A 21485-nucleotide genomic window follows, 5' to 3' on the forward strand; every position below is an offset into this window, starting at 1 on the left:
GTAAGTTTAATATGCTAACTTTCTTGCTAGAAGCAAAATTCCTTCATATTCAGAAGCCTGTCAGGAGAACAAGATGGCTTTCAAAAGAACTTTCACTTATGCTATTTCAAAATTCGAACGGGTTGTATTGATATTAAAAATGGCATTGCACATAACACTTGAAGGGCTAATGTGAGCCAGGCCTTGGTGAAATACTGTTGGTCCAGTCCCTCCACCTCCATTAATCAGATGCTGCTCGAGTTAGAGGAAAAGAAGGGCAAAGACTGGGATGACCCTTTAGTCCAGGTTCAGTGACTCGGGAAAGCTGCTGCGCACCTCCTTTGCTGCCCCTCTCCTCCCCCCCTCCCCAACCCCTCAGCCAAGTAATCGAGCTGTCATCACTTAGGTCCAGCAAGGGGATTGTTCGAGATTTCACTGTTCATCCTTTTGCAGAGAAAGAAAAAAAAAAGGGAAAAAAATCCCCACATTGTCAGAGTAATGCCAAACTCCCTATGAGTGGGATGAGTAGAGCAGATGCTGGAATGTGATGCCAAAGCGGCTCCCCTTCCTCTGTGCCTTGGGTGCCTATAAATTGCTCGGGCGCGTTTGTCAGCCTCCTCTTCTCCTGGCAGGTGGCATCGGAGCAGAATCCTGCTCTCAGTCTCTGTGTGTGTGCCCGGCCGAGAAGCGCTCCACTCCTAGCTCGTGCTCGCTCCTCGCTTCCACGTCTCAGCTTTCTTCTAGTGCCTCAAAGGGGATTGGGAGCAGGAGCCAAGGGGTCGCCGCCTCTGCCCGCGGCTCGAGAACTGCGTCTGCTGCTGCTTCTCCTTCCAGGCAATTGGCTTTGCACTCTCCAGGAGTTGCACGGCTGAGCTCGCGCTCCCAGCCCTGCGTGCGCCTATCTTGGAGTTGTGCTTGGGGGAAGGAGAGGGAGGGGGTACTGGCGAGAAGGATCTCCAGGAGAAGACAACGCGACAGAAGAGGGGGAAAGCAACTTCAGACGGAAAGTTGATTCGAACTGGCATAGTATGCAAAAAAGGGGAGAAGTCGATGACTAGAGGCAGCATAAAAGTGTGAGAAGCTTCAGTGGTACCCAGGAGGCGGGCGGTTCCTCTCTGCCCCGCTCGCCTTCTCTCTCTCTCGGCCGCTGCTGCAGCAGCGGCGGCGGCGGCAGCAGCAGAAGCTTCACTACAGAGGCGGCGGCGGCTGCAACAGCAGGAGAAGAAGCAGCAGGAACAGCCACAGGTGCGAAGGGGCTAAGGGGCGCAGAGGAGGAGAGAGGGCGCCCTCGTCCTCCTCCCCCTCCCCCTCAGCTCTCCTTCCCCTCCCCAGCCAGCTTGGGACTTTAACTCAAGTCACCTTTCTCCCGCCCTCTCGCCCTCCCTCCCTAGCGGTAGCCACAGCAGGGAGGAGGAAGAAGAAGAGGAGAAGAGCTGCCGGACGCTCGGCGGCCCAAGGGAGTTGGGGGTTCGTAGGGGTTAGTTTTCGGCTCTGAGGAGGTCCCCGCCCAACCTTCAAAATTTTGTCCAAAAGCAGACAAGAGGATCGCCCCGCGCTGAGCCGGTTGGTGGGCAGCAGGAGGCGCCTGATCGCCGCCGGGGCCCTGGGGGTGGTGATGGTCCTGCTGCTGGTCATCCTCATCCCGGTGCTGGTGAGCTCGGCGGGGACGTCGGCGCACTACGAGATGCTGGGCACCTGCCGCATGGTCTGCGACCCCTACGGGGGCACCAAAGCGCCCAGCACGGCAGCGACCCCCGACCGGGGCCTCATGCAGTCGCTGCCCACCTTCATTCAGGGCCCCAAAGGCGAAGCCGGCCGGCCAGGCAAAGCCGGCCCCCGAGGACCTCCCGGAGAGCCCGGGCCGCCGGGCCCCGTGGGGCCACCCGGAGAGAAGGGGGAGCCGGGCCGTCAGGGCCTGCCGGGTCCCCCCGGGGCTCCAGGGCTGAACGCGGCCGGAGCCATCAGCGCCGCCACCTACAGCACTGTGCCCAAGATCGCCTTCTACGCGGGCCTTAAGCGCCAGCATGAAGGCTACGAGGTCTTGAAGTTCGACGACGTAGTCACTAATCTGGGCAACCACTATGACCCGACCACGGGCAAGTTCACCTGCTCCATCCCAGGCATCTACTTCTTCACCTACCACGTCCTGATGCGCGGTGGGGATGGCACCAGCATGTGGGCTGATCTCTGCAAAAACAACCAGGTGAGGAAAGAAAGTGGGGTTGGACAGAAGTGGGACACTGAGGGAGAAGAGTGGAGGGTGAAGGTAGAGGAGATCTGGGAAATGAAACTGGAGGGGAATAATGGAAAAGGAAGTGGGGAAAGGGAGACATAACCAAGATTCGGGTGGGAGAGGGATGGATGGGACACTGGCTTACTGAAGATTTCTAGGATTGGGAAAAGGGTGGATACCCCCCACCCCCCGCCCCACGTCCGCTAGAGCTGCGGGTCAGTTTGGAGAGAGGGCGGTCCCAGACTGCTATGTGATAGCGGGAATCCTCCCACTCCCAACCTCTGAGCCCAGGAGAGGTCAGATCCAGGAGCGAGCGGGAGTGCGCGTGAGGGAGTTCCCTGAAGGTGAAAAAGTTGGGACCTGTGTCATCTGGAAGAGAAGGGACGAACAGAGAAAAGACCAACAGACAATCTAGCTCTCCAGGAACTTAAAGTGGGGTGGGGGTGGGGAGACAAGGTTCCAAGTAGATGCTCAGAGAAGGGGCGCGCAGGAGAGTGAGGGATGCCTGACCAGGTGCTTAAAGAGACCCGCGCTGCCTCCTAGGACAAAGGAAGGGAGAGGACTCTGAAGTGTGAAAAATTAGAACCACTACTTCGAGAAGTGGGAGGAGAAAGAACAAGACGGGGGATGTTTCCAGGATGTCCCAGTAGAAAGACCAGAATGCCCGTGGGGGACTCGTGTGGGTAACACGACACTCGCACCACACGGGCCTGCGCGGAGGCGCACGGAGTAGCACGATTTGCGCTAAATTGTTTTGCCGGGTCTCTACCCTGGACATCAAAGACGAAACTTCGTCCCCTCCTAGTCTTCTGCCCTGGCCCTGGGCGTCGAGGCCATTTGAGTGTAGGGCTTCCTCTCTTTCACGCGTGACTGCGTTAAGGGTGGGAGTAGAAGAGCCCAGGAAGACGTAGCGGCCTTCTCTACTCGGAGAAGTAGAAGAGCCTTCAGGGAATTGGGTTCGCACTTAACTCGGGAGAACCGTCCTGCACCTAGAGCCTTTCACTGTTACTCCAGCAGTGAGCTGCTGCAGAAACGGAAATCGGGCTCAGTTCTGTGTTTGGAGGCAGAACTGCTGTAATCCTCTTTTCAAAGATGCTCTAAGGAAAGCCTCTCTACTTCGCTTTTAAAATACGCGCCCGCCTCCCTCCCTCCCTCCGAACCAACTCACTCATTCACTGGCTTTGCAACACCTTGCTAGGCGGCTTGTTTTGAGAAGAGTCGGGATGTTAATTGGGTGGCAATTACCAGGGATCCTCTACTTCCCTCCCTAGGTTAACTGTTCTGGCAGGGGTTGGAAATCGCCGCTCACTCAAATACGGGAATTAGGGCTTCAGGTCACCTTTCCTCCTCTTTCCCCAACCACCAAAGGCCTTTCCTGGCTTAATTTCCAAATCAGTTCCATCAAAACAGAGGCCGGATGATAGATGCCCGAGAAGGGCCTGGATCTGAATCCCTTCCAAAAGGGAACAGCCTCAACAAAACCAGACATAGGTTCTCCACAAAAAGGACAAAGGCCTTTTTTTCTTTAAGGGGCCTTCAGGGCCCAAGGAACAGAAAAGAGGCAAACTGCCACCAGGAGGCACTGACAGGGATGTGTTATTACACTTATTATGAATGAAGATAATATTAAAATAAATAGAATTCTTCTCTGATTTTCTGAGAGTTATAGATCCATCGCTGAAGGCAATATGAATCACGTAAGAAACTAGTCCATTTAGGATGTCACGATACCCTGAAAGATATATTTACATTTATAGACAACCAATCCCTAGGCTTTTTTTTTTTTAAGCACTGCACTTACCTCCTTAATGGAGGTAAGTGATAGGCAGCATAAGTGAAGGAAAGGGGGAAACAGAGGGGAAGAACCATAAAACATTATTGCATTTTTAGTTTAAAATTTTTTGCTTCTCCAAATCCATTTAATCCATAGAACATAAGACTGACATGGATGTGCAAATTTCAGTTCTATGGACACAAATTAAGTTTTAAGAAAGTATACGCAAAGGATTACTCATTGATATAATAAGATTCCAATTTTATTACAAAATATTTAAAATCACTTTTTTAGAGACCTGGGCAGTAGGATAGAATGCAGAGGAATATTCCATTTCAAACAGTTGAAATTGTGATCTTTAACCTACTCAGCCTGTGTATGTTATAGTGATGCCATTAAAATATTATTTTTTTCTTCCAAAGGCTAATTACTTTGGTATTTTTAATTATTATATTGGTAGAATTTTACATGCAGAGATCTCTGGTTTATAAGTTCTACAGTGATCAGAAGGAGAAGGTAGCAGATAGTCAAGCTTTATGCATGTAGGTGTGTAAAATGTGTAATGCTTTAAATCATTTAGATAAGTTAATTCTGCAAGATGTATGCAACAGGTAATTCTAAAAAAAATTCATATGGCATTAAGCAGTAGATGTAGAGATAAGACTCTTCTGGCTCCAAAATAATGGATCCCCTTGTAAGGTCCAGGCTGCTGGCAGAACTTGTGATGAGAATCCCACAAAAAGAATTCTTCCTTCATCCCCCGCCCCTCCCCAATTATACAGCATTCTGATCATTCTTGGAACCATTTTCCATCTTCCCCTGCCTTTTTTTTTCTGGCTTAATTTGTGTCCATAGAAGTGAAACTTATACATCCCTGTCAGTGTTAGGTTTTATGGATTAAGGGGAGGCAAAAGAATTTTCAAACAAAAAATGCAATATGCTGTAGGATAGGGAAGAATGCTACTGTATCATAACCATGTGAGAGCCATTTCATTTATGCTGTGTTGAATGCAGGATCACAGATGGAAACATCAAAGGCCAGTAAATTAATCTGATATGCCACTTACCCTTTTGTTTATGGTTCCTCAGAAGTACTATGAAAATGAAATGATGAGGACTTCAGTAGCAATTAATTAAATTAGTAAATGTCTGCCATAAATATAGTCTCTAATGATAAACCTTTAATAATAATATAATGATACTAAAATTTTTTTCTGTCTTAGTTTAATAAACTTACCCCTAAGAGGGACATGGCTTTCCCCCCTCACCATGAAGGCTTAAATTTATTTTTATGCTTTGTCTCTTTTGTTGCTTATGATAGGGTAAAGCAAAAATTATTCAAAGTATAAATTAAAAAAATTAATCCCTGATATACTTGCAATAAGCAGGAATTAAATAGGAAACCTGCTTAGGAGAAAAAATATTATTCTATTGAAAGTGCCATTTCTGCTTTTAAAACCAAAATAAACTAGGCAGTGAAAGAAGAAAAAGACGAAAAAGACAATAATTTAATAATACAATTTTTTTCTTAGAATTTCCTTAAATATCTGATCTTATCTTTAAGCTAAATCCTCTAGTGGGCAGATAGTTATTGGTGTGGTTACTGCTGTATATTTGTTATCTTTTTATGGACCTGGGAAAATACTGGAAGATTAAAGCAAATTCTGAGGCAACATATAATACAGAAAAGATGGTGGAATACATTCAGGGATATACTAGTGATAGTGGGTTCAAGAAAGCATCACATTTCCAGAGAAAACATCCAAATCAGTGGACATTTAGGAATTCAAAATCATCTTCAGAGTGAATATATTACCCTTAATAGTCCAAGAGCTTAAAGAATTGCTGAAGTCACAGAGCTGGCTCCGAAGTGTTTGCAGTTTCCAGGTCCCATTATACCTTTACAATACGATGAGGTGGGCAGGCACATTAAATTATATCAAGTATACTAGAGAATGATAATTGTTTAATTTGGAAGGCCTTCTAGCAGAGTGTTTTAAAGTCTTAAGGGATTCTTCTCAGACATTAAAAAGAAATTGCACTGGCTTTCCCAAACAAAGAAAGGGAAAACTATAAGGGCTAAAATGCTGGAATGCCAGATCAAACTATTGTATTTATAGGGTTTTATGGGAATACACAACTGAATATACATTGCTTTATATCTTAAGGACTATCACCTATAAATCTTATCATTTTAATAGAGAGAATGATTCGTAAGCCCTGAAATATCCTTCTAAAGGAAGCCCTTAATATTTAAACCACTAAGCTGCAAAATAGACTTAAGGCTCAAATTCAAAATGTTATATAAATTCTATTTACAGCTATTAATTATATACTGGATTGCTAAACACATGAATGGAATTTTTTTCTATCTAATAGTGCAAAGAATTATTATGGGATTGATTTGTCACCACCCTTTGAAACCTAGTCTTTTTGGTTGTTGTTTTGTTTTGAATATTTATTCCATATAGCAATATCCTATGGAGAGGGGGTTTTCTTAGGACTTATGACTAGATGGAGCTAATAGCTCAAGGTGATTACATCCTTCTAGCTGGTAATTAATTCCCAGGAAATGTTCTGTGGTTCAATTATTATTATTTAATAGTCAAAGCAGATCATCTGACTCAGTTGGTGTATACATTCCAGTTAATATTCTCAAATATAATCACATGGTATATTGCCATCATCATCAAAATATAAGTGGAAGTTCCCATTGTGTTAAACTGTTCTACTGCCTATAATCTCTTCTTACCCTTTGGTATATGATACCTAGAAAGATTTCTCTCTGCCATCCCCCTTCCTTACTCAAATTACTTTTTGAGGTCAGGAATGTCAAAGAGGTTTCTCCTCTTTTAACATTTCAGCATCAATGTGGTATCATCCTACATGAAAATTAAAATGTTAAAATCTAGCAATTAAACTTTGAAGGAAAGGCAAGGAAATTCTTGACCTATGGATCATTTCCTGCCCCTCCTCCTCCTGTTTGCCAAATGATCAAAGTTCAGCATATTGCCTGCCAAGTCATCTATTATTGGTTAGTAGAGACTTGCCTAGGCATCCCATCACCTTAACTCGGGGCGGTGGGACTATTCTAGGATGTGGCAACTAGTCACAAAGAGGAAGATGTTTTACTCAAATAAATCACCTACAAATATGCTTGCTGAAGTACTTTACAAGGCAGAACCAAAACAGAGTTAAATGAATCTGAAGCCTAATCTGAGTTGTAGATGTGACAGAATGCTCATATCACTTGATGTGATGGGCAATTTGACTGTTTGCAAATGCCTATCAACTCCCTAATGAGATCACAGACCCAATTCATGAGCAGCTTACATGCTGAAAACCAAAAGGAAACGCCACGTTTCCAGCCATCAAATCCTAAAAGTACATTCAATTAGAGAATTCACATTCGAAGCAATGTAGAACTCCTAAACCACGGGAAATTAGTTCCTTTTGTATCTTTTCGGTTATGCTCAGCTTAATTAATTGATTTGAAGGGACATATCAGCATTGCCCGAGTAAAACGACAATGCTCTAAAAGATAAATATTATAAATATAGAAACAGAAACTCCAGATGAACTTAGTTTGACCAATCAAAGATGTTAAACAAGACTGGTTTGCAAAGAGTCGGGACTGGCAGGAACTTTTCTGATCTAGGTGGTGCAATAGAAAGCTGGCCTTGCATGAAGGAAGACCCAAGATCACATCCTGTCTCAGACACTTTAATAGCTAAATGACTCTCCTTAGGTCACAAAGTCTCACTTGAGTTTCAGTTTGACTGTAAAATAGGAATAATAATAGCACCTGCCTAGGGAGATAATATATGTCAAACACTTTGAAAATCTTAAAGTGCTTTATCCTCCTCCTCCTCCTCCTCCTCCTCCTCCTCATCATCATCATCTCAGGTTTTTGTAAACAGTAAGCCCATACTATAGATTTCCTTTTTTATGTTTGTAAGGCTCTAAGGACCTAACAGATCTATTGATTATCATTAGTTAAAAAAAACCATTAGGATCTTCTCAGTTCATTCAGAATATATTTATTTGCTATAAGGTTTGCTTAAAGACAGTATTTTTATTATTATTTTTAAAAATCCATGCAGGTCCTTGGGTCTTTTTTGACCATAAATTCTACAGAATTTTCTACTAAGTCAAAGCAACAAGCATTTCATTAAAAGCTAACTATGTGCCAAGCATTGTGCTAAGTTCCCAAAGTGAAGCTTCACTAAATGCAGGTGTAACGATTCTCAGATTCTTCTGGCCTCTTACCACGCTGTCTAGTTAGTGGGGATTTAAATTAAAGGGCAAGAAATGGTTTGTTTTTTCTTCAAGAAGAGATGTTGGATGGGTGACAGGAGTCAGCGCAGGAGGAGAGTTTTTCAGAGAAGGGGGAAAATTGTTTTTGCATTGTTTCAAGTAATAAATGTCACCCTGGTGATGATAACTACCAGTTAAAACTGACAGGGAAGCTGAATAGAGTCTCACCAAAATGCTGCCCTCAAGATCTGTGCAACAGGACTGAGATGGAATGGAAACCATAGTGTAATCATATCATTCTTTTTTCCAGTAACACCTAGCTATAGACCCAATAGCCCAATTTCCATGCCATGAAGGATCACATTAGGGAAAGTGTGGAGAAGTCCCCAGTTCTCACTGAAGTCTATGTCTCTGAGGATTAGAAGAAAGTGTCCTAAGTCTTGAACAATCATTTTAATTCCATGTCTGTTTTACATAGGTCCGTGCTAGCGCGATTGCTCAGGATGCGGATCAGAATTACGACTATGCCAGTAACAGTGTGGTTCTTCACTTGGAACCAGGAGATGAAGTCTACATAAAATTAGATGGAGGGAAAGCACATGGAGGAAACAACAACAAATATAGCACGTTTTCTGGATTTATTATTTACGCGGACTGATAATTCAGAAACTAAGCGTACTTCTTCTGAATCTGAGCACTGGATCCATAAAGGCTCATGCCTGTGAATCAAGAATCCCAGTGGATACCAACAGTGGGCACCTCAATAGTGTGTGTGTTGGGGGGAGGGGGGAAATCAAATGCTACCTGACTCACATCTGTACAACTCAGAAAAAACCCATATGTTAAAAAAATTAAAAAGCAAGATAACACAGATGTGTGATCCACTACCGCCGCCAAAGCAAATACTCCTTAATGTTAGTGTCCATGTGAATGAAGTCCTATAGAGATCACAACTTTTTATAGAAAAATCTACTACACTGAATTATTTCTTCAATATATATGATACTTTGGTGTATTATGATATTGCTGCTTTTATCCATATGTCAGCTTTGGTTCTTGTGAGTTTACCTGCTAATTATGATAGCTGGAGGCCACTTAGAGTGGGGTGAGGGATGATTTTACACTAAAAAGAAAGGTTTGAGGGAAAAATATTGTTTCTTTCCAAAGAGATTGTTTGCCTTGTACTTTTGTTACTTTTACACCTAAACCTAGGAATGATTCAGCTTTAAGCCTTAACCTGGAATGTTCTAGATTTTGTGGGAAGTAATTCTCAAACCTTGTATTATTGCCACATAGTTTCTTTGTGTTAATTTGGTTTCTTCCTCCCTCTAATGATGATTTTTAGAAACAGATATAGAATGTGACATTGAATCGTCCTGTATATGTGCTAAGAAACATGTATAAGTATCTACAGTGTTTAGATAGCTTCATAATTGTTCATTTTGTCAATATAGATATTGAGTCCGTATTTAAAAAAACACACAACCATTACACTTTCTTCAAAAGGCAAAAAGCATTCCTTCTTCAGTATAAATCCAGATTGCAGCCCTCTTCCCCATCCACACTCCTAATGCCGTGGGCTGGAACAAAAGATTTTTGATGCACAAAGGCTTAATTTGAGTCATTGCATGAATTACCAAGGGGCCAGTTTGTAATGCCTTCAAACCCTTACTACAAGTTTGTAGCCTGAGGTTGTTTCAAAATTAACAGAAAGACATATTATCACTACAACAAGATGTATATATTTTATATACAATATATATTATATATAATATGTACATTATATATAATGTATATAGAGATTCTATGTGGCTTAGGCACAGTGGATATAGAGCTTAGAGAAATACATTTTTAAAAAATATATTCTCTATGGTATTTGAATTATTTTGACTGACAACAATATCTGGAGTAGCAAAATAACAGATTTAGTGAAAATGGCTCCTGTTAAGAATTTTTAAAAGCATATTATTTTGCCTAGGTCGAAGATGGCCTGGGGCATGTTTTCCCTCTTATTGGACCACTCCTGTCTTATTCAAACCAAGAGTTTCTCCTTCAGTCTGTGGTAGACTATTAACATTAGGCTTGCAGTAACAAAGTGGCTCCTCCTTCAATGCTGATATATTACATGTATCGGAGCTATCAATTTGTCCTTGTTTCAGAGGTGGCCTGAAACTGACACTAATGTGGATTTTGAGAGCAGAAAGTGGCCCAAATCCAGCCTCTCTGGTTAACACATACTGCCAAAAGCCATCTCTTTAATCTACTGAGTGAAAGATACAGACTATGGGTTGTCATACACTGAACTGTCAAACAACTTCCCCCATAATGATGAAAAATCTATTCCTTGCTATTTGCCTTTGAAGATTCTTTGACAAATAGCTTTCAGAACCAGAAATTTAAAAATATTTAGCTTGCTGAAGGAATTCTACGAGTCCTTTTCTACTTTTTTTTTTTAAGAAATTAGTTTGTCCCTTTGGCTTGTCCCTTTTGGGATGGTTCCATTCCAAGCCTGTGGGTCATCACCATGCTCGTTTTCAATGAACTTCTAATGTGGCCTAGCTAAGATCTCAAAAAAAGCAGTATGCTGTTAGTCGATATATTTATTTATAGTTACTGTTTTCCCCAGCAACATGCTCCAGTCTGCCTAAATACTATGATTCATTGGATAGAAAGCATGAAGATAATAATTGATAGAATGATTGATCCTGACTGGCCTTCCTAATTCTAAGCTATTTCATCAAGAGATTAAAATGGACTTGTCTTCTACTTAAGGGTCTTTCACAGTTGTGGATACGTATATTTACTACAGAGTAAATTGGAAGCAAGGTTTGGGGAAGCTTTGTGTGTTTCAACTAGAAGAGTAAGTATTTAAAGCAAAAGATTTATTTTTAGGAATGGAGCCCACCAAGGGGTTAAAAAAAGACTTTATTCCACAGGAAAAAAAATACAGAGCTGGGTACCAAGCTCTCAAAATCAAGACTGTCATTTCTAATAGATATGACCTTTTCTTCAGATAAATAAGCATTGCTTACCCCTGCTTAGGTCCAGAGAAAAATACTCAAATAAAAGGTACACAAAAGAAATGGGAAAACATATAAGGCAAACATTTCTTCTTATTTTTTTGCATCATATCTTACAAACCAATTAAATTGTGGCCTTTGTTATACATGTAACTATGATGATTCATTAAACTATATTATGTAATATATTTCAACTTTATTATTGCATTTTTATAATTCAGAGCGAGTGTCTATGTGGTTCATGCTTGCACATTTCCAAAAGCATGAGAACAAAATCAAGAACAAAAGAGTAGCGAGGAGAGGGGACCAATTTTATTGTTTGTATATGTGGAAGAGAGAGAGAACACACATTGGATATTTAATTTAAAATATTTTTCAGCATTTGTGAATTGGTAGTTATGTGACAGTATCTTTTGAAGAAAAAACTTCAAATCTCAAGTTGAGTTGCTACAGAAGCTACTTTATAGTGCCATATTATTCATTAAGCATTAATTAAAGAACAGCAGGATAATTAGTAGGATCATCAATATTACAAGAAACCTCAAATTGCTCCAGAGGGGGGTAATTTAACTGGAAACAGTTTAAATTTTCTCAAGTAGTGCAGCTGATGAATCTTCAAAAGAGTCCAATTATTCTGTAGGTATAGGATTAAAATCATTGTGTGGGAACAGGTATTTCTCTATTTTTTTTTTAATTTAAAGGGAAACCAATATTAGAGGCTACCCGATTCAGAGATAAGGCGAATTTCTCATTATTCTAATAGAAAGAAAGATTATTAGCCCTGTGGGGTTCTGGCTGACTTCTCTCAGATTTACCCCAGCCACCCTGCTCCCCACAATGATTGGTTTTAAAGTTACCAGGGCTTTCAAATCATTGGGTTTTCTCTGTAAGTTTCATCAGAGAGATTCATCATTGATTTTATTATTTGAAAGTTAGCCATTGTTTAGGGTTCTCTACTAGTATCTTCCCAATTGCATTCTTAGATATGCCTCTAATTAACATCTTAGGAACTATATTGTTGAGGATATGGGAATAGCCATGACCTCCGTATTTCATCAACCGATGTTTAGTATGTATGTCATGAGCAATCAGAAGTCGGTCTTCATAGCCTTCATTCGCCAGTAGCCGTATCCTGCAAAAACGTTAACATATTACTTGGCATTTGTCTAGCATTCGATATTTTCTGGGTGCTTTATAACTATTTTTATTCATGAATCTTAATTTGCTTACAGTAAAGGATAGTGTCTACTGCTGTTGCTCTTGTAAGAGACCCTTAATAAGTCTTTTTCGGTGAGGATGATATTGCTGAAATCTGGTAGAGACATCTGGATTCCGAGCACATAAATGGATCATTCTTGCCTCAGCTATTTATGGCATAATGTACCAAAACCTGCCTGAGGGCTTGCCTCTGATAGGTGATGCTGTCTTGAGTGACCACTTCAGCATTCCACCAGTGATATTTTGATCTGGCTTTACATTCAGGTCACCTCTCTCCAAGGTCTGCTCCTTCCCAAATTTCAGTGATCTCTCTGTTCCCTCTATCTTTCTCCTGCATTTAAAATCAATGTATATTAAGAAGTGGGGCGAACCAGACTGTTCATGCTTTACATAAAGAAAGAAGAGGAATATTTATTAAAGCAAAAACTGGGTGGCATTATGAGAAGACTTTAGAGTAAACAGGACAGGCAAGTTAGTAGCTTTAAAAATGGAGGGCAAATCTATCTTTCCCTAGTGTGCTCAGGGAGTCTGAGTATTGAACACTCTTTGAAGTCGATGAGAATTCTGATTTAGTGGTGCTCTTTGGGGGTAGGGCTAAATTGGTCCAGAAAAATTTATGATAGCTTCCCTCTGCCTCAACAAAATTTCTGAAATAATTAATAGGTTCTTTAATATTTTATAGATGGATGAATGAACAATAGCTTTCCAGCTATATAGCTCTAAAAAGGATCTGAGAGATTCTATCCACTCTGCTTAGTAGGATTGTCACTTTTTGAATGGGTTGACCTCAGGCAACTGCCAAGTGGCTGTGTCTGCAGGTTGGACAATCCTTGCCCTAGCCAAAGGGAGTGTATTTGATGCCATTAGACTTCAGTTTGGAAACAATGCATGTCTGATGGGCTACTTTGTGTTGCTGTATGAATGCCTACATAGCAGAAGTGAACAAAAGCAACTTTATTTTAGGGTTAAGTTTTCAAATGATCTCCTGATGCCCTTAGCTCTGGTTGGAAGATTAGTTGGCATTCTAGCACATTAATCACATTTAATAACCTCTTTAGTGCAAAATAAGGGATGGGGCACCAGGACCAGCAATTCAAAAAGATATGATCTGTGAGCTCTGGCAATGTAGTTAAAAGTAAAAAAAAATTGCATTTGTAGAGAAAAGTCTTCATTTGCAGGGCCACCAAATGTCCAGGCAAATTCCAGATAGTCTGAGGAAACCTGGAAGCCATGCACAAGCAAGTGATTAACAATGTACATATCCATGGATTTTATCATAGGGCTATAACTCTATAGCTAGATGAGACCTCAGAGATCATCTAGTTCAACTCCCTCTTTTACAGATGGGAAACTGACATTCACGGAGGTTAAGTGACTAGTCCTAGGTCACAAAGGTAGTAAGTGATGGACCTGGGATTTGAACCCAGGTCCTGTTGCTCTGAGTTCAGCTTCCTTCCCTTTGCAAAATGTAGCCAAATTTTACTTATCTCATATGTGTCCTAGTTAACCTGTTGAAACCCTTTTCCTTTTCCAAGGACCAACAACTTGGTCCTCTGGAAGTTCTGGGGAGAATAGCTTTTAAAGAGATTTGTCTGTCTGAAAAATGTATAATGTTTTATGAAAAAGGAGAATTTGGCTGTCTTTTTCTCTGTCTCCATTCCTATCTCTTTATGTGTCTCTGTCTCTCTCTGCATCTATGTTCACATATACACAATCCACATCAGGGGAAGATATTCCCATGCCAAAATAAATCACACATTTTCCCCTTATTGACATATTGGCATACATAACTAAAGCTCTATTCAGAGGCTGTCAAGAAGTACAATTAAATGAAAAATAAACAACTGGGATTATGAGGTCCTATTATTTTTGTCTCAGGTTTTTTTGGGTGGATACCTCATACTTTTGCCATGTCTTTTCTGTTATCTGTGGAAATGGGGGAAATAATACCCATTTACTGTACACGGCTGTTATAAGGCTAGTTAATGATGGCAAAGTGACTTGGGTCATTCCTTGAAAGTACAGAAAAGCCACAGAAATAGCAAAATTGTGAAGTAAAAGAGAATATGGAAATATCTCATGTAAGGTGTGGTATTTTTCTAAATAGATGCAGGGCTCAATTTGTACTGTCCGATTTATTAAGTGAAGATTCTAGAGACTCATAATCTCATGTGCTACTTCCATAGGAAAGATACTAATGCATCTTTCTTAGAACAACCCATTTCCAACTGAAAACAGCAGCTTGGTCTTTAGTCTCATGAAGCAGAAGAGCTTCCTATACTTTAGGCCATTTTGTGGAATGAACAGGTCTGGCAGAGATGCCACCCGGAGGAAGGAACTACTGTAGATGAGACTAAAAAAAATTACAGTAATTATAGAGAGACAAATTAGTTACTAATTTGCAAACAAATATTAGAGAGAGACTCCAAGTGTGAAAAGCCAGTGATATAATAAGATCTGAGAAATGGAGCATAAGATTGAAAACAGGTGTTAGGCACACCACATTTCTGGGGATGAAAACCAGAGCCCAAGGCTACTGATGCCCAGGCTTTAAAATTAGTTTGGACTAGACTATTAACTGTGGATTAGTGATGGAAATCAGGAACCTAAGGGACTGAAAATGCTGAGATTAAAGGGAGTTATATAATGGACACAGACTAACGTGCCAAAATAAGTCATTCTAATGATTTAACCAAAAGCTCCAATTGGATAGGGCAGCCCAAAGCAAGGCTTCGATTTTAGGTAACTATAAGGGGGAAAAAGATGAATTCCTTAAAAGATGTGGTGATGATTTTTGTTGTATCCAAGTTACATTCAGAATAAATTCCCTTAACTTCTCGACATCAAACATTTTTTTTTACCATGTTTAATGTCTGAAACCCACTGGCTTAGAGAAGAAATCATGGGGGAATTTTGGCTCATCTCCTAATAACGCCAGATGGATTCCCTCTAGAAATCACTTTGTGACCATACTTGAAGCTTTGAGGGTGCTTGCTTCAAGGTGCGAGGATGAAGAGAATACCCACAGCTACCAACAGGCTTTGGGAAAAGGGAAGCTACTGGTCAAGAAATTAATCAGCTTGAAAGTCTGTGTCCAGGTCAACTTATGTGTCCCTCACAATATTGACATCTTAGACTACTTATATTGTGGACTAAGGTCTTCAAAGCTTTAGAATATTTGAAGGGAACACTTAAAGAAAAAGAATGTTCATCTTTGTCTACAATGCATTTGGGAAATGACTGAGTCAGCCAATCCATTGCCTGATAGATTTGATTGATTTGAAGAATCATCAACTGAAAACCAAGCAGCAGATATAACCATACACAATTAAATGAAACAATTTGATATTTGATGCTCTTCATTTTACTAGTCAAGGTAAACAAACTATTTTCCTTGGAAGACAAAACCTAATTCTTGCTATAGCATTAGGATAGGTCTAGACTCATTAGTTCATAATTATAAAATACAAATTGAATGCACTGTGAGAAAATTTAAGCTTAAAACAGTTTGTTGTCTGATTCCAATAGAAAGATCCATGTTCTCAGTTAACAAAATCAGTCCAGGTGTGGTCCCCATATGTTCCAATGCAATGGAATTTTCCTGCCCTATAGGAAAATAAAATTTATGATTCTTCCAGATCTGATAAATCCATTTGGAACAAGGGCAAATTTGAGTGGGCAGCCTCATGGAAGTGATCTTTTTTTCCATGGAAAGCAGTGAGAAAGAAGATTCAGAATCAGAGGAACTGTGTTCAAATCCTGGCTGTCATTCACTACCTGTGTAACTTTTGTCAAGTCACAACTCTCTGAACCTTAGTTCCCTCATTATAAAATAATATATATTAACTAAATGACCTCTAAGTCTCTGATTTCATGATATTCTACTTCCCAGCCAACACACACACATACTTTATAGCCATATCTCCTTTTTTTAATCTCTGAATTTAAGGCAGAAATATAAAAAGACTTTGGTCCAGGACCCACCCACTCTCTTTTCCTTTTCAAACTGAGAGTGTTAGCAAGAACTAGGTCTCTGTTCACCCCTGTGCTAGTCTTGAATACATGTAAGTAATTTCTTTTCAGTTCAGACTGGGGAATGTATGAGTTTTCAGGGTCATTCTTCTATTAAGAAACTAGGTATGATCCTCAACTATTTATTGTTGCTAACCTTCCCATATCCAACATATTGTCAAATCACCTCCATTCTACCTTTGCAACATCTTTTTTCTATGCCTTCTTCATTTTATTTTAATGCTGCCGCCACTGTGATGCAAGCTCTCATCACCTCACCCCATCCCCTACCATCCAAGAAACCCCAATGGCCCCATATTACCTCCGGCATCAAATTAAAAAGCATCTCTTTGGCTCCTTCATAACCTGGCCACTTCCTATCTTTCTACACTGTACTTTTTTTTAACCCCTTGCCTTCTGTCTTAGAATGGATACTAATTACCAGTTCCAAAGCAGAAGGGCAGTAAGGGCAGGCAATTGGGGTTAAGTGACTTGCTCAGGATCACATAGCTAGCTAGAAAGTCTCTGAGGCCACCTTTGATCCTGTCTCCAACTCTGGCTCTCCATCCACTGAGCAACCTAGCTGCCTCTGACTCTATTCTCTTTGCTGTTCCTCATACAAGACATTTCATTTCTAGACTGAATTCATTTTCATGGGCCGTTATCCATGCCTTGAATGTTCTTCCTCCTTATTTTCATGTTTCAGTTTCCTTGGCTTCTTTCAAATCTCATTTTCAAATCTCATTTTCTTCAAGAAGCCTTTTCCAAAACCTTTTAATGCTAATACCTTCCTTCTGAGATTATCTTTAACTGATCCTGTATCTATTTTATTTGCACATAGTTCTTGAGCATTGTTTCTTCCCTTAGACAAGTGATGGTGAACCTTCTAGAGATGGAGTGCCATGTCCCTCCCCTCCTAGTGCTAGGAGCATCCTGCCCCCTCCCCCTTACCTCAGACAGAGGAGGGAAGAAGCACTTTCATTGGGCTGCTGGGTAGAGGGGTAGATGATGTAAAAAAATGTCTCCAGACACATTGAAGGGGGGAAGGGAGCAGCTTTGCCCAAGTCCCTCTGCCTTTCTAGTAACAAACTCTGGGTTGGGAGAGGATGCCCGTGTGCCCACAGAGAGTACTCCATGTGCCATCTTTGACACCCATGCCATAGGTTCAACATTGCTGCCTTAGACTACAAGCTCCTTCAGAATAAGGGCTCTTTTTTGTCTTTAAATCTTGAGTTTTTTGTACTATAACATGCCTACCTCTCACACAAAACAGATGCTTAAAAAATACTTGTTGATTTGGCTTGACCTGACTTGCCTTTACTTTTTTTTTTGGCAAATTTTTGGAGGAAGGATTTTGTATTCTTTTCTAAATTGTATCTCATCTTAAGGAATGCTTTTAATAAAGCATTAAAGCTTACCTCATGGTGAGATACTGAATCTATCCCAGGAAAAAAAGATAAGCTAGTCTAGTTCAATCTTAGTGGTAAAGATTAGAAGTGCCAGGTGGATGAACTAAGTAAGATAAGAAGATCCATTTTGATGCCCTTTTTCACTGTGGTCATGGGAAATTCTCCCTTATAAATCAACCAATATTTATTGGGTACCAACTCTATCCTAAGTGCTAGGGATACAAGATCAAAGAATGAAGTTATCTCAGCTTGCAAGAAGCTTGCATTATATCAGGAGAGATAATATGTGCCCACATGTGTGCACACACACATATACATATATATGTATATACACATATATGTATATACACACACATGCAAAATAAACATAAGTAAATAAATACATAAATAAAAAGTAGCTTGGGAGAGAGGTCCCTAGCATTTGTGGAGATAAGGAAAGGCTTTCTTTAGAAGGTGTCAGTTTTGATGTCTTAAAGGAAGAGAGGGATTCCATGAAGTAGAAGAAAGGAAGGAGTGCATTCCTTGTACAGGGGACAGCGACAGAGAAAAGATGGAATGTTGTGTGGGAGGAAGAGAGAATATCAGTTTTGCTGAACCATAGAGTGGAGAATGGATAGTAATGCACAATAAGAATGGATATATAAGTTGTGTCCAGGTGAAAGGTTTTAAGAGCAATTCGGAGTTGTTTATGTTTTGGTCTAGAAGCAATAAAGAGCCACTGGAGTTTTGTGAATTGAGCAGTCATGTGGACAGATCAACACTTAATGAAAATCACTGACAGCTGGGTGGAGGATAGATTTGGAAGAGGAAGAATACTGAGGACAAGGAAAGTAATCAGGAGGCAACTGAAGTTGTTTGGGTGAGAGGTGGTAAGTATCTGAATTAAGTAATAGCTGTGTGAGCAAAGAGAAGGGTCAGATACAAGAGATGACAATGGTAAAAACTGTAATATTTGGCAACTGACTGGATAGCAAGGACTCAAGGATAATAGGAAGGTCACAAACATGGGAGATTAGGAAAAAAAGGTGGTATCTTAGAAATAAATTGAAACATTTGGAAAGATGGATTTTCTAAGGAGTTACTTATTTCCAATGATTGTAAAAGCCATTATTTTAAGAAATCATTTTTTGGGAAGAGAGTCCAAATGTAATTTTATCAATATGGGGAACTCTCAGTGTGAAACTCCCATACATCAATTCTTTTTTTTTTTAAATATATTTTATTTGATCATTTCCAAGCATTATTCGTTAAAGACATAGATCATTTTCTTTTCCTCCCCCCCCCACCCCCCATAGCCGACGCGTAAGTCCACTGGGCATTAGATGTTTTCTTGATTTGAACCCATTGCTTTGTTGATAGTATTTGCATTAGAGTGTTCATTTAGAGTCTATCCTCTGTCATGTCCCCTCAACCTCTGTATTCAGGCAGTTGCTTTTTCTCGGTGTTTCCACTCCCATAGTTTATCCTTTGCTTATGAATGGTGTTTTTTTCTCCTGGGTCCCTGCAAGTTGTTCAGGGACATTACCCCACCACCAATGGAGAAGTCCATTACGTTCGATGATACCACAGTGTGTTTGTCTCTGTGTACAATGTTCTCCTGGTTCTGCTCCTCTCGCTCTGCATCACTTCCTGGAGGTTGTTCCAGTCTCCATGGAACTTCTCCACTTTATTATTCCTTTTAGCACAATAGTACTCCATCACCAACATATACCACAGTTTGTTCAGCCATTCCCCAATTGATGGGCATCCCCTCGTTTTCCAGTTTTGGGCCACCACAAAGAGCGCGGCTATGAATATTTTTGTACAAGTCTTTTTGTCCATTATCTCTTTGGGGTACAGACCCAGCAGTGCTATGGCTGGGTCAAAGGGTAGATATTCTTTTGTCGCCCTTTGGGCATAGTTCCAAATTGCCCTCCAGAATGGTTGGATCAGTTCACAACTCCACCAGCAATGAATTAATGTCCCTACTTTGCCACATCCCCTCCAGCATTCATTACTTTCCTTTGCTGTTATGTTAGCCAATCTGCTAGGTGTGAGGTGATACCTCAGAGTTGTTTTGATTTGCATCTCTCTGATTATAAGAGAATACATCAATTCTAATAAGTAACTCTTCTATAACTTTTGAACTTAGTGTGTTGACTGGGGGCAATGAGAGATTAAGTAATTTACCCCGATTACCCACATGATATAGAGAAGAGGCTGGATTTGAACAAGTCTTTCTGACTGCAATTCACTCATAAAACACTAGAAAAATTGTTCTTCTCTATAAGTGTTTCAGTTTACCTATTGTCTAACGGATTTGGAGGCCATAACGAGATGTTTTGAATAACTAAAACAGTTTAGTAAGTGAGATAATAGTAAACAATTATATTTTATTTACCTTTTTATTCTCTTGTTGTCATCAGGCATGTCAATATCTGGCTCCAGTTGGTAGTGGAGGAGGACTGTACCAAAGAGGTCATATTCTAAGTAACATCCAAGTCTGGCAAATTCTAATAGCTCCTTTTTATCAAATATTGTCCTGAAAGCAATGAGGTATATATTATCATTATCAATCATTTTTTTCATATATAAGAAGCTGGACTAAATAGTCTTTAACTACTACTAACCATGTCATTTCCACCATTCAATGAACACCAGTGGTTTCCTGTCATCTCTAGGATTAAATACAAAATCCTACTTGGCAATCAAAGACATTCATAGCATGACCCCTTATAGCTTCTCAGTTTTCTTATACTTTAACTCACCCTCACTTTCTCTCGGATTCACTGATACCAACTACCTTATCATTCCTCTCACAAGACACTCTAACTCCTGGTTCCTTGTATTTTCATTGACTTTATCCCACACCTGGAGTTCTCTTTTCATATCTGCCTCCTGGTTTCACCAGATTCCTTCAAATCCTGGCTAAAATCTCACCCTCTATAGAAAGTCTTTCCAAATTCCCCTTCCCTTTGGGAGAGTCCTTCCCTCTCTTGATTTTCTCCTGTTTGTCCTAGATGTAGCTTATTTACACATAGTTATTTTCAGATCATCTTCCCTATTAGATTGTGAGCTCCCTGTGAGCAGACACTATCTTTGTATCCTCAGTGTGTTACACAGTGCCTGGAACATAGTACTTAATAAATGCTGTAGCCTGAACATTTTTAGTGGTCATAGTTGCTTGTAGATCAAAGGGATCTTAAAGTATGAATAATTAATATTTTACTATGTTTCCAGAGGTAAATATGTATTAATAGCTGTATTTTGTAAAATTAAAGTTAATAGTTAATAACTTCTAGATTTATTCATATAGTAAAGGTTAAGTGATGGCAAAGAAGAAATAATTCTTTTCTCCAAGATAATGGTAGTTGTAGGGAAGGAGAATTTAGCTGAATAAAGAATTGAGTAGAATGGGGAGAGATTGAAGTATTTAACATATGTTGCAAATGGCAGCCTGAAGAGCATTTGGCAATATATTGGATACTTAAGGGTATGAAAGAATGAAGAGTTGAACATGAAATCAAGGCTGTGAGCTTGAGTGACTGAGATGTTCATGCCCTCATCAATTACAAGATTTCACATAATGATTTCAGCTTGGGACA

The 21485-nt window shown here is 40.3% G+C and overlaps 2 protein-coding genes across 7 annotated transcripts in view; one reads left to right on the plus strand and one right to left on the minus strand.

Annotated features, from left to right (window-relative positions):
• PTER (phosphotriesterase related) overlaps window positions 1-21485 on the minus strand; it is a 127430-nt gene that overhangs the window by 12371 nt on the left and 93574 nt on the right. For 4 of the 6 annotated variants that reach the window (XM_007504921.3, XM_001368355.4, XM_056800154.1 and 1 more), the window contains 2 exons: window positions 20282-20422; window positions 11554-12395 (listed from right to left, as the gene is read on the minus strand). In XM_007504921.3, the coding sequence (XP_007504983.2) occupies window positions 12185-12395; window positions 20282-20422 (352 nt within the window). In that variant the 3' untranslated portion in view covers window positions 11554-12184. Of the gene's footprint in view, window positions 1-11553; window positions 12396-19214; window positions 19577-20281; window positions 20423-21485 lie in introns of those variants that run through there. The other 2 variants (XM_056800155.1, XM_056800156.1) reach the window with 2 other exon arrangements.
• On the plus strand, window positions 600-11451 carry C1QL3 (complement C1q like 3). Its single transcript, XM_001368279.3, has 2 exons — window positions 600-2182; window positions 8722-11451. The coding sequence occupies exons 1-2, from the start codon at window positions 1595-1597 to the stop codon at window positions 8899-8901; spliced, it is 768 nt and encodes a 255-aa protein (XP_001368316.1). The 5' UTR covers window positions 600-1594; the 3' UTR covers window positions 8902-11451.

The sequence above is a fragment of the Monodelphis domestica genome, chromosome 5 (assembly GCF_027887165.1).
Source record: "Monodelphis domestica isolate mMonDom1 chromosome 5, mMonDom1.pri, whole genome shotgun sequence".
Lineage (NCBI taxonomy): Eukaryota > Metazoa > Chordata > Mammalia > Didelphimorphia > Didelphidae > Monodelphis > Monodelphis domestica.